The sequence below is a fragment of the Molothrus ater genome, chromosome 2 (genome assembly GCF_012460135.2).
Source record: "Molothrus ater isolate BHLD 08-10-18 breed brown headed cowbird chromosome 2, BPBGC_Mater_1.1, whole genome shotgun sequence".
Classification (NCBI taxonomy): domain Eukaryota; kingdom Metazoa; phylum Chordata; class Aves; order Passeriformes; family Icteridae; genus Molothrus; species Molothrus ater.
In genome coordinates, this window is record NC_050479.2 from 18,194,156 (window position 1) to 18,208,226 (window position 14,071).

General features: G+C 37.5%; 1 protein-coding gene across 6 annotated transcripts in view; it reads right to left on the reverse strand.

Moving 5' to 3' along the window:
* Positions 1-14,071, reverse strand: part of GLRA2 (glycine receptor alpha 2) — a 121,156-nt gene that overhangs the window by 84,207 nt on the left and 22,878 nt on the right. For 4 of the 6 annotated variants that reach the window (XM_036384232.2, XM_036384241.2, XM_036384196.2 and 1 more), the window contains exons 3-4: positions 12,054-12,121; positions 5,000-5,223 (exon numbers count right to left, since the gene is read on the reverse strand). In XM_036384232.2, the coding sequence (XP_036240125.1) occupies positions 5,000-5,223; positions 12,054-12,121 (292 nt within the window). Of the gene's footprint in view, positions 1-4,999; positions 5,224-11,889; positions 11,958-12,053; positions 12,122-14,071 lie in introns of all 6 variants that reach the window. The other 2 variants (XM_036384203.2, XM_036384222.2) reach the window with 1 other exon arrangement.

Genomic DNA, 14,071 nt, shown 5'->3' on the forward strand with positions numbered 1-14,071 from the left:
AGTGTTATTCTGATAGGACCTGAGGTAATGGATATGTTTGTGTGAGGTGGCAGTTTAATAAGCAAACAGACATGTCAATCATGATAAATGTCTCCATGATCCCACCTCTGCCAATCTGTCACATGGAAAGACAATGCTGCTAGTCAAGTCCAAATCCTCTTAAATCCCAACACTAGATTGTAAAATAAAATTGAAGTCATCAAATTAAAGCACAGAATGCACACAGGGCTGTAGAACATAAAATTTTCTACCACTGTGCTAGGCTAGACTGTGCTGGGACATGGATGATTTACACATAATGGGTATAAATGGAACCTCAATATTGTTTAGCTGATAAAGTCTGTACCCCAAAATTGTTTTAGAAAACTTACACCTGACTTTACTGTAACACGACAACATATTCTATAGTAGCCATGCAAAAAATCCCAGACTGCATCTTATTTAAAAGCAATATATTTCAGCAGGGCAGTGAACTCCATGAGCAGTCTGTTGCAGAGGGATCAGCAGTGCTACCTATGTATTCCCTTAACCTGCTTTTCTTTCCCAGAAGGCAAAGAACATGAGTACAGAGGAGACTACAAAACACAGAAGTTTCTCTCAGAAAAACTGGGTTATAAAAGTGTCATGGATTACCTCTGATGTTTCCATGATGGACATGGCAGTCATAACTCCTGATCTAACACCTAGTGATGTGTGGAATTGTGGGGGTGCAGGAGGGAGTCGGCTCAGTGCTCTGTCCCTCAGTGCTTGGCCACACCAGGGAGAGCTGATTTTGGAAACTCCTGAGCAAGGCAGCTGGCATGGGAGGCAGGTTGCAAATAGCTGTACTGCTTCACAGAGACTTCTCTTGGCTTGCATAAGCAGGTGAGGGCTTTGGGAGGAACCAGCTCCCACTGGTGGGATGTCCCTACTACCCTGTCAGCTACTTGTTGTGGAATGGAGGGCTGGTAACCATTCCCAGAGCAGCTACACAAACAGAGCAATCCAACACCTCGAGCCTTCTCTGTTTGCAGTGCCCCCCAGCACAGAAGTGCTTCCAAACAGGCACTCTGCCCTCAGCCACAGCAACATCTGCAATTAAAACTAGGTCAATAGTTGAAACCACAAGGAACTAATGGTCTACATAACTAACAGTTCTGGCACTGGGAAGAAGAAGAAAAAGACAGAAAAAGAGGTATTTTGAAAGACTTGAGGAAAATCTTCCTAGGTAATTAATTGCTCTTTGAACAGGAATAGCAAAAATAGGGAAAGAAATCTAATTTGTGAATTTGCACAGATCTCCTGCCTAGAATTCCAAGTGTCTCTCTTGTTAAAAAAAATCATGCAACACATTCTAAAATCTTCTCCTTTTAAAAAATATGTAGTAATCTGCTTTGTGACTATTTCTGGCTAAATACACTGGCACTACAATTCAGAGCAAAGCTCAACTGAGAGTGTTCCCTGGAGCAGCAAGTTAAAAAAAATAATATATGTATAAATTTACAATGTTTTTACCTTCCTGACCACTATATTCTAGATTCAGTGCTGTGGATCAATATTATAGTTGAATTATATCACCTTCTGGATCAATCTCATATGGCTGAGATGCACTGAAAATATTAAAAAGAGAAGGAGGCAATTAATGCAGAAAAAAACCCACAAACCTTAAATAAAACCACTTTCTATCATTTTGCTAAAATAAGCTTTTAGGCAGATGCTAATATTCTGAGCTGGCTGGCAGCCTGAAATGAGTTTGTGGGAATCAGGTAGCACAAATGGGTGGCTCGGAGAGAATATAAAGCCTTCTGTGAGTTTATTTAGCATTTTCCTGATGTCCCAGGCATCCTCAGGGAGCAGAGAAGACATGATCCTTTTCCCTGGAACATAAAGCCCGTGCAGTGGGGTGTGCAATGCAAAATGCAGGTGTCACACAGAATGCGAGTGCCTGAAACAGGACCCTTGGTACCATCACACCATGCTGCAACACTTTCCAAGGGCAGAACCCCCTTCAAAATCCAATCCATGCAGAAATCAGTCAAGGATTGGAAGCAATGAGTCACAAGTATCTAGGGGGTGAAACTGTGTAGGTTACGATTTGAACTCTTACTGCTTTTTCAGCACACGATATAAACACAAACTAATTTATTCAACACTGCTATTACAAGCATTTCTTGTTGACTGCTCTCTACAGAGTGCTTTGAAATAAAAGTTATAGCTATTTAAAAGTTTTTCAATTGTTGTTTATGAATGGAACTGAGACTGATCTTGACTAAAGTGAAGTTCCTTGCTGAATATAACTTTGCTGTAATTGCAGACTCCTCAAAATGCTTGTGCCTCTGAGAGCTGTTGCTACATCTCCAGTGGCAATAGCATCTATTTGCAGTATTAAGTAGTTCTGGGCTCCCTCCCCAAGGCTCTCGTTTTCCCTGCAGCACCCAAAGGTGCAGAGCAGTTACCCAGCTGTAGAGCCTGAGGCTGTACACAGCATGCTATCTGAGATCAAAAAAGGTATCAAGGTAATCATCTGAGCACGCAGCAAACATATAAAAATGGGGTTGGATTCCTAAAGTTACGATTCAGAGGCGGATACATCAACCATCAACAACTTTTTATTTTCTGTAACAACTCCCAGGGAATTAAATATAGTTGTAGGAAGCTGCAAGTATGAGCATCATTATTATTATAAGGCAAACTCTGATGGAAATCTACATTATACCTCTTCTGTGCTATGTTATGCTTGTTTCTTTGACCAGGTATACAAGAGGAGGATGAAGAGCCTCATGCTTACCACAGGGTGAGACAATTCCCGTAGCCAAGCGCTGCACAGGAGGTGATAAATAGCCCAGACCCTCACTCACCTTTTCATTATTTTTCTGAGCACCCATATCCTACACCAAATGTCTCATTTTAGTAAGGTATGGACCATGAACTGTTGTCTCAGGTGACTTTCCAAGTTCTGTTCAGAAAGGGCAGGTTTGGCCTCTGAGAGCATTTAACAGCACAAGGCAGTTCAGCCTCCTGCATGGTGCATTTCATGTTTTTGGTGCAGTACATAGGGAAGAGGGATATCACTGTCACATAATACACACACCTTGCTTCTTGCCCATTAATTACCAGGAGCACTTCTACGCTCACTTTATGCAAGAACAGTTTGTATTTATGCAAGATTAATTTGATCTTTATCTTGTTAAATTTGAAAATATGACAAAACAGCCTACCTGCTACATCCCAGAGGCATTTGTGAAGTGCTTTAAACATTCAAAGCACACTAAATGCTAAATGTTAAATATCACAATGATAGACAAAGTGCTATTGGTGCAGTAGTGAACATTCCCAATGTACTGAAACCAATCACTAAAATATTCTTGTTTGTTTCTGCATAGCACAACCACAAGAAGCTGACATGGAATAGAAGTGTCTAGCCCAGTATTTAGAGGGTAAAGACAAGTATTTCTAACTGCTCCTGATTTCAAGTTTGCATACTCTAGAAAGTGTTAAAAAATTCTATACCACGTTGGATGTGCTGGGTTACTCTGTTACTGTTGTGTGATACAAGTGAGAAGCGATGAGCTTCGCTCCGGGCTCTCTTGGAATTCTGCTTACTCTGCTTCAAATTAATTTGCATTTAGGTGTAGGAATTTTACAAATGTGATATGGCAGCTCAAAATACCACTTTTGCTGCCTGAGCAAATGTCAGGAAAACCATCCATCTGCATGCAGAGCAGCACCCAACTGCACTGTTTCCTCCAATAAGATGGTGTCTGATGTCATTCAAACAAACAGATGCATTCATTTCCTTCTCAGGGTGAAACAGGAAATATTTGTAAGTGACAGCATATTTATCACTCTGCTAGTGCTGGTACCATCCTTGTATCCTATTATTTTTCTCAAACCCTTCAGGCAGAGCAATTTGAAACCCTGCTCAGTAACTCTGCTTCATCTGTCCAAATATTACTGGGCTGTTATCAAGGAATTTCCACAAGAATTATGTAAGTGGATGAAGTTCCATCCTAATATTTATTTACTTAACATCCTAAAGAGCACAGCTATCCCGAGCCTGGATCAATAGTAATTCCTTAATGAAAACGCAGTCAAAACCATGATAGAAATAACTGCCTTCTAAACTAATCTGCTTTACAGATGAGCAAATTGACTAAACGATCTGTTAAACAAATAATATCATGTTTACTTTCTATAATGCAAGAAAGGAAAAAATCAAGAAGCATCCACAGGAAGAAAAAATCTCCAGTAATTGCTTCATCTTAAACAATCCTAAGAGCAATAATAGAGTATTTTGCATCTTTGGCTACCTCTATTAAGCAATTAATGTCTCACAGTAAGCTGAATGTCAAATGAATACTGCAGGTTGTTTGCTGCTATTTATGTCCGTGGAATGCAATTTTGGTTTTCTGCTTATGTCGTCTTTCATCAGGTCATATCAAATCATATTTTGTCAGTGTTTATTAATTCATCTAAAGCTAGTCACATGACATACACTTCAGTGCTCTTAGTACTAAAAACAAATGCTTTTCATAGTTCCAGGTGTTTGGGTTTTTTTTATATAACTAGATACATCCAATTAACCAGTGACTTGCATGCCAAATTTATTGCATTTCAAGCATGTTTTTACTTAAAGTGTTGAGCAGTCATTTAAATTAATACTCCCCTTTACTTTTAAGTTGCAACCCATAGACTACTGAAGAGATGATTTCCTCTTTGCAAGAGGAGTGACTTGAGCTAATGCTAATGGGAATTACTGAGGCATACCATTAAAGTTCTAGACAGCCTCAAGTTTTCAACAAGACCAAGAAGTACCACTGTGCCACTTAGAGACTATTTTGCAAAAAGTAAAATGTTAGCAAAGAAACGTAGGCAAATTTTCCTTCCACCCTGGTATTAGTAAATCTCATTTTAGTTGTACACGTGGGACAACAAAAAATTAAACATCTACATTGCATCCAGAAAACCAGAGAGGGAAAGAAAGGGATGAAGAGAAAAAAAATAAAATTAACTGGTTTACCTGATACTGTACAACACCTTTCCAGTTTTAGAAATCCTCAGCAACTTGTTGTCTGTTGTGACATCATGGAAATTTGCTCCCTTCTCATTGGCAAAGAATAAATCTGGCTTCCAAATAGAATCCAACATAGAGGGATCCAAATCCAGGGAATCATCGGGATATTCGCTGTATGCCAGACGTGAGTCATTCCACTGCTGCCTCAAAAAAATGTTCACTCTGTAGTCCTACAGAAATGTCATGTAAACAGGTTACTAAGCCACCAAAACTGGAAGCCCACTTTAGCTTGCTTTATGTTCTTAGATACACTGCAGTACCAGCATTACAGAACATTTGTGTTATCCTTTGAACCTCAGAGTTGTCATTTGAAAATAAAGTTGTCAAAGTGCTGCATGGAACCAAACAAACACAACTGAGACATTTTCCAAATCAAAATTGCTTCAGTGATGAGAAAAATATTAACTGCAATCTGCACAATTAAATGTAACCCTATTTCAAATGTTGTGGATTACCTAAGAGATATTTGTAAATTCAAAAAGTATTGCAGTTAAATATCTACAATGTCATCAAAGAGGCTACAAAATTACCAATTTAAATAAATTTATTCTAATATGTAAGTCATTTATGTCTAATGCACTCATGAATAGTTTTTAATTCCTGTGAAGCCAAAATTGTATAGAAGAAATTAAATCACCACTTCTTATTTACTACTAGTTTCCTTTTCCTATTTACTGTATGATTCTGTGTATGTTCCTTCATTTACTCCTCCCTGTCTGCATCCCATTAATATTGGCCTGATTGTATTCTTCTGCTTGGTGGTCTGCTAGTCTCAACTGGGAAAGGCAGCAATTACTTACTGGTTCATTTAGAACAACATTAACATTGTGTCAAGAACTGGTTATTAAAGGGGAGTGCAAAAAGAGATTTCAGGTTCTAAACTCTCTGAAGAGAGTGGAAAGAAACAAATGCTTGCTCTCCTAATCCCAGGTATCCAAAGTCAGCAAATAAGATCTTCATCTCTCTGAAATTATCATTTTTAATTTGTTTGTGAACACTCTCTTAGAAATACCATTTACTCTTCCTCTAAAAGAAAAATATTTAATAATATTTGTATTGATTATATTATCAGAAGGAATGCTTTATCAAATAATTCTGCTGATACTACAAAGCATTAACATTTAGAATTTTCAGCTGCACATTAAAAAGGCAACACTGTGCTTTTGACTTGGAAAATGTATGAGCTGGCTGGGTTTTATTCAGGTACCTGAACTGCATAGAAAAGAAGTTATCACCCTGGAAATGTAGATAAATATTCTCCCTGTGATCAGAGCTGCAGAAAGCAGCTTGCCCAATATGCAGACTCTGAACGAGCCCCTCTGTTCAGTTTTCTCCCCCTTTGCTCCATGGGGTGGTAGTGAGGTGTGCTGCTGCCCTGACAGAATATTTCTGAAATCCAAACTGATGCAGATTTTTAACCCAATGGAAAGATGCATTACAATCTTAGGTGAATAGCTTTTTTTTTTTTTTTCCCATTTTCATTTTGCTCTTGGGTAGATGTGATTCCAAACAGGAATGTTGACTAATCAGAGCAAGACAGACCTGAGAGAGGTCTCAAGAATGGCATTTATTAAAGACACTTACAAAAGCCTGTATCTGTTTTTCACAAGTCATTGTACTTTTTATGATGTTCTTGTTTCAGACATTTAAATATCAAATAGCTACTTGCAGTTCTGAGCTTATAAAATGTCGTCACATCTTGTGAGGATACACCATCCATAATTATACTATCCCTTATTTCTCGGTCTTAGAAACTGAGAGTTTCTTCTGTTTATAATGTGTCTTTAAGCTTATATTTATCTTTAAGTATATATGAGTCTCAGAGTTTATATGGGACAGCTTTAGCTATAAATCCAGGAATGCACTGGTTTGAATTCTGCAGAAAAGAAAGCAGGAGCAACTGCTGATTGAATAAAATTGCTACAACTAGTTGTGAGACTGGCTTTAATTTTTCACTGTGATATGATATATAATGAAGTCTTTGGAAAACAGAGGGATTTTTTTCCCATGACATAGAAATTATAAATAAGTTAGATCAGTAAATTATATAGAAATATCTAAAAAATTGCTTTGATGAACTTCAATGCTTGGTGACTTAGATAATAAAAAACAGTCTGGAAAATCTTTATTCATAGAAGAGATTGCATAGGATAATATATATTATACCAAAATCATAAATAGTGACAATAAGATTACCCTATATTTTTCAATGTATCCCTTCATAAATTTATCAGTCGTCACACCAATACAGTTAGAAATGCTTTTCCTCTGCAAGCTTTGTTGTTAGAAGCAAAACAGAACTGAAACCTTTGCTTACATCTGATAGGCTTTGCATATATATGTGTAGATATTTTAATGAGAAATAAAAATGTAAATATAACATCTGCATCACAAGAACAGCATTATTTTTTCCTCCTATGCTTGCTGTATTAGCAGTAGAGAGGCATGTGTGTTTACACAGTCAGACCTAATCATGTACAGAATTTTGAATTTACTTTTCCTGAGTTACCACTGTAACTATGTTTTGAAGGCAAATTCTCTTGAGAATAGTAGAACAACATGGAGTTGAGGCATGCTACAGTGTGTATTTGGTGAGGTCCTGAGGGTAGAAGTGGGTGTGCTGTAGTAAAGCACTCCTACACAACCACAAGTACACCTACTCTGCAGATTCCTTCTGACAGCACCACCACTCTGAACAAGGAGTGCAGACCTGAAGATTCAATCTCAGATGCACTACCAGTGTCAGCAATAGCTCAAGGCAACTCAGATAAACAGTTTTCTTCTGTTCTCAAGCCATAAGCTCCCAGCAATACAAACATACTGGAAGAATATTAATCTGATTAGATTTAGTAGCTCTATCTGAAGATTTAGGGACTTGATCCACAGATATACTTATTCTGTTTATAGGAACATAGATAGATATAATTTTTCAGCAAATATAAATCCATATTCACAGAGCAAAGCCTTGGATCCCTTTAGCCTCAGGCACTGCTGTGGCAGGAGGAGTGCAGGGGAGCCCCTGCCCTGCTCAGTGCTACTTTCTGAACCAGCACTTGTCTTAGGTCTGAGCTTTCCTCCCAGCTTCCCCTCCAACAGCAGTAATTGCCCAGCAGTTGAGTTGGGAGTCTGAAACAAACAGCAGACTTAGCTGGCCTTCCATGAAAAGCAGGGGTTTGCCAAAAAGACTACTCCATCTCTCTCTAAATCCTACAGATAAATGCTAATTGAAAAGCAGTGGTTTGATGACTCATTCCAAGGCCATGCAACAGAAAAGCACTTGGCTACCCATGGGTATAAGCATGCAGTGTGTCCCTAATGGCTTCACTGGGAGCCTTTTCTTTAGTTAAAAGTATACATGTGAATTTATCAGGATCTAATAAGCTTATTTGTAATTATGGGGTTTTTTCCCTCTAAATGGGAGATAGTATCATGCAGCCAGCCACAGCAAAGCTTTTTATAATTAGGAAATGACAATTTTTTCTGCTGACATAAGTACTCAAAACACAACTGGAGTTTGGATCATTTACCCTAACAGAGAACCTGCTGCACAGTGTCATTGATTATAGGGCACAGCAACAATAAGAATATCCTCACAGTTAGTCATTTCTGTAATTAACAATTAGCTTGTCAATGTACAAACCACTCTTAACTTCTCCTACAGCTGAAGGCTAAAAAATCCTGGTCATTAGGAACACTGAACATCTGAATTCCTTGGGATGCTGCCCAGGCTGATGTAGATTACTCATCTGTAATACTCAACTGCAGTCATGCTGTACAGTGAATTTTCTGCTGAATACTGCATGTGTAAATACTTCCAAAAATAGATAGAGTTTACTCTCATAACTGCTTTATTCAGTGAAGTTACTCAGAAAAAACTTTTCCTCTTTCTTTGCAAGTTAGGGCTTAAATTAAAGACAAATCAAAGAAAATTTTCAACTATATCATCTTGACTCTGGCCTTTTTTTACCTTTTTCATTTTGGTATAATATATATAATTCAATAAGGAAGAAAAATATTTCTTTTGCAGGAAAAAATGATCTATTGGGATACTGTCCCATATGTGCATTATAGAGCAGAAAGACAGTCACATCTGCATTTTGTTTCTCTAGATCTTTGGGAATAAAACTTGTGAAGAGTCTATGGAATTCATCCATCTGAATCAGCATAAAATCCCAGGTTTATTTCTTAATGTAAGGTTTTCATTTTTAGAAGAGTGTACTGGACATTGGAGCTGTGCTGGCCTTTCACATAGAGAGGAATTTTATCCTGTATTGTGTGTCTTAATCAGAGGACAGAAACTACTCCTGGTAATGTTACTGAAATTAGTAGGTCTGGGACTGTAATCCCATTTGTCATGTTAATTTCTCCTCCTGAAAGCTTTCCTAAGCAAGTTTTCATCTTCCAAGTTCCCGAAGAACTGCTGTAGGTGGTCCAAGTTATATTCTGATAATGTCCCTTCAGTGTATGCACATGGTTTCACTAAGCATTCCTCTCCTCTGAGGCAGGAGTGTCTCTATTGAATTTGCAATCCAAGTTTTTAAATGAATCATTTAGTTTTATGTCAAAACCATCAAGAGCATTTTATAGGGAAAAATGATTCCTAGGAGTCAAACAAACTTGTTATTTATCACAAGGGATGCCAACAATTTTACCACACAATTATATCTGTTTCAGAAAGGCAAAGTAGTTGGAACCACAATTGATGTCTGCCTCTCAGAGCAGACTCCTAAAACTAGTCACAATAGTCATTAAAGAAGTGACAACATTAAGAAAATCAATATCAAATAAGTGAACAGCATCTTAGAGAATCTTTCCACACTTTCAGCAGATATAATGAACAAAGCAAAATAAGAAAGCCAATAGTCTTTGTTTTCATCTACTTGAATGTTTGGCTGTTTTCAGCAAAATGTGTTAATGAACATTGGAAAGGTACACATTAACATATTTGATAGAAGGTAAAATGCAATGAGGGGATTTAATCAAAGCAATGAAGGAGTCTAATTAATGCAATCAGCATTGGGTCGTGCAAATATTTTCATTGAATGCCATCTTGTAAAGCTAGTGGCGTGCAGGGTTTTTGCTACTTAATGCTATGCTGATGTCTCTACACACTAGGATCAACAGACATGACTGGGTAAAAATGCTGCACTCACAGCTATCTTCTCAGAATCCTTAAAACACAAGAAAACAATTAATGTTTTCCTAAAATACTGAAAATTAAGTCTGTTGATTATTATGTTACATCCTGATATGTTTATTTCCCTACCATTTTTAAATTTATTTTACTTTTCTTTTAAGGTGTTTTTTAAAATATTACAGATACATAGTCTAAAGCATTAACTTATCTGTTTTATAGCTCTGTATGATACAGCTTGTCATTTACAGCAAAGTCTTTCCCACGCTGTTAAAGAAAGCAACCCAGCCTAGCAATAACTTGCCTTTTATCTCTAGCAAACATTAAATAACAGGGTGGGTTTTTAAAATAAAATTGTTTAGGAGCAGAAGATTTGTGTTCCCACATTCTTTAATCACCACTTACTAAAATGATGGCATGAGTTACAATTGAATCTAAAATAATATTAAACAAAAGACATAAGTCAGACTAAAGACCTTCTCTTCCTTCATAATACAAGGCCTGCAAGGCAGTATCTATTCCATCTTACAAAAAAGCTGCTCTTTTGGTTTACTTCAAGTGGGCAGCAAGTTCATTATTTATTACCAAGTTCTCAGTCCTGCAAGAAGCCAAGAACCTTTATTGTCTCTGGCTTCAGCAATTCCAGAAAAACCTAGATGCTGTGTAGGAATCTCTGGAAAACAGAGCTGTGAAACTACACTTCAATTTCTTCAAAAGTACCATAGATATGAGCACCTAATAATTATTATGGGTTTATGACATTATTATGATAAATTTGTCAAAAATATCTCTGTGGATTAACCCACATAGTCAGGAGCATGTAGGCTTGAATAAAAACCAAATCTTTTATATTCACTTTTGAAAAAGATTTTTAAAACTCAGCATCTTTTTAAATGGAATCAGAAAAGTTTTGGCTTTTTATTTTTTCTTAGCAAATATTGAAAAAAATAATAGATTGATAGACTTCTAGACTAAAAGACTTTTTTAAAAAGTTAGATGAAAATTTTAATTTTAATTTTTTCTTAGCTTGATTTTTTTATTCTATATTTTGCAATTTTTAAAATGAAAGTATAACCTTTTTTTTTTGACTGTGTTCTTTGCATTCAGTCAAAATACAAATGTCAGTCAGGTGGAATCCCATCATTTCCTAATACTAATTTATCCTCAAAATACCTAAGTCTTATATCCACATGTTCTAGTCATTTGACTCAAGTTTTACACTTCCTTCTGTGACTGATGTGGCTGCAATTCAGAGAGCTCTATCTCAGTTAAACAAGACCATTTTCTGCAGCAGCAGGTGATTCAGCATGTAGTGTAAAGCACAATCAAATATGGTGCACTTGGCAGGGAAACCCAGAGCTTAGCTCCAGCCGTTCCTCTGCCTCTTCAGAGCTAATGAAACCTGAGGAAGCAGCTTTGCACACACCTGTGTGTTTGCTGCCATCACAGGCACTACAGACTGTGGTGCAGTCCCTATGTAGGTGTGTTTAGACTTGATAGGGGAGTTTAATTTTTTATATCTATAGTTATTTATATTTATTTATGTTATTTATTATGTTATTTTTACTCGGGTTTTTAGTAGGTTTTTAGTAGGTTTTTAGTAGCTTCATAACTTAGTAAATGTCCCCACATCCTGAGCATCTCTATTCTACATCACATCCCACTTCTTCACAAGATGGCTTCAATGATCATTCCCACTCACCATTGTAGTTTCTGCTATTGAACCAAAGCTGTTGATAAATATGTTGCAGGTAACATTTACAGGAGGACCTGCAAGTTGAACAATAAATAGAAAAATTGACAGGTTTTGTTCATGACATATATTAAGTATTGTTGTTCTCTTGCCAATGGCATCATAGCACTTACCATTGTGGTTTCTGTGACTGATCCAAAACTGTTGATAAAAATATTGCAAGTAACGTTTACTGGAGGACCTGTGGAATGCAATAAAAATGTTGCAATACACATTGAAACAAAAGTACAGATCCCTCAGCCTCCGTACAATCTGGTACAGATGTGGCTGAAAACAAGCAGAAAGTGAGTTTTCCCAAACTGCTCATGTAAATTTTGATCAAAAGAGAAGCATTATCAACACTAATTTATTTAACCTAGTTTCATTGGAAGTTGTTATATAAACACATAGAACTACATCCTTGCATTTAGAGATTGACAGAAGAGTTGTGTGAGGGCTTTTTTCTTACCCACAGTACCAGTGCAGAATATACTTTAGCACTGCAACCACTCCTCTCTTCCTTCTCCCTTCATCCAGAACTTAAAATTTTATCTCTCCACATTTACTCCACTCCATAGGCAAACATTTGCCACCGAAATTCCCAGCAAGGGAAATTTTCACACTGACTCCAGTCCACAAACAGCTCTTCCTGCACCTGATCTGGAAGTGTCTGCCTTGCCATAACTAAATATTTTAGCAATATCTGTTCTGGCTTGAACAGATAGCTTTCATTAAACAGCTATTTGCATTCTCTTCCCTCCCACCACCTTTGCTGTTATTCAGCAGTCACTCACGTGTGGCAGAATGAATGGAGATTTAATATTTAATTAGTTGCCTATTAGCCTTCTCGATTTTTTAGGTGTGACAAAATAAACAGGGGCTCTCAACAGAATCAAAAAGGATTCATGCCAAAGGCCTGAATTTCAGTGACACAGAAGTTGGTATAAGCATTGAGTATCAAGTACTTTCTTCTTTCTTTTGCCATTACTATTTTTAGTCACATCATGTTCCTTATAAATGAAAAAATGTCAGTGCAGAGAATATAAATATCCCCATTTGGTTTATAATTCAATTTATAATGAAATTTATTTACAAAAAATGGAAATATTATTACTTTCTTTTTCATAAAATGGAAGAAACTAATGAGTCCACTGTCAATTTCCTGAGTGCTAGACTACCCACCTTAAAGGAAACAATCATGTTGGTTTTGGGAAAAAAAAACCACAACAGTAACATGTTTTGAGGCTGTTAAATTCCAATGAGGTGTGTTGTTCAACTCAGTTTTTTTACAAGAATTGTTTTTAAAACACTTCCTTTTTATTTTGCAAATGTGTTTTCATTTCCAATACCAAGTCAAAACCAAGCCAAATAGTCTGCTATTTTCCCTCCATATTATCATTTTTGTTCCTTTGAATTGGTGGTATTTCTACTAGCTAGGCACCTTGAACAACGTGTTTCTCTACATCCAGACATACGGAGTCACTGTATCACTGAAGCTGGAAGGAACCTCTGGAGATCACCCACTCCCTGTAGTCCATCTTGCCCCAGAGCAGGATCAGCTAGAGAAGGACAGTGCCACATCAGACTCTGAATATATCCAGAGATGGACACTTCACAGATTCTCTAGGCAACCTATGCCAGTGTGCAGTCACCCTCACAGCAAAATGCTTCTCTTATGCTTAAGTGGAATTTCATGGGTCTGGAATGGAATTTCATGGAAGTTCACTGTCTCTCTTCCTGTAACTAGGCACCACTGAGAAGAATCTGGCTACTTTTTCTTTACTTACACCTCATCAGTTATTCATGCACACGGTTGAGATTCCCCAGAACCATTTTTCCCCAGGCTGAGTGGCCTCAGCAATCTCAGCTTCTCCTTGTATGACAGATCCTCCAGTCTCTTAACGACCTTCATAACATTTTGCTGGACCCATAGCAATAATTCCATGTCTCTCTCATACTGGGGAGCCCACAGCTGGGCTCAGCACTCCAGATGTGTCTCTCCAGTTCTGAGCAGAGTAAAGGATCGCTTCCCTCAACCTGCTGGCCATGCTCTGCCTAATGCAGCCCAAGAGTCCATTGGCTGCCTTTGCTGCAGGGGCACGTTGCTGCCTCATGTTCAGCTTGGTGTCCACCAGGAGCCCCAATGCCTTTT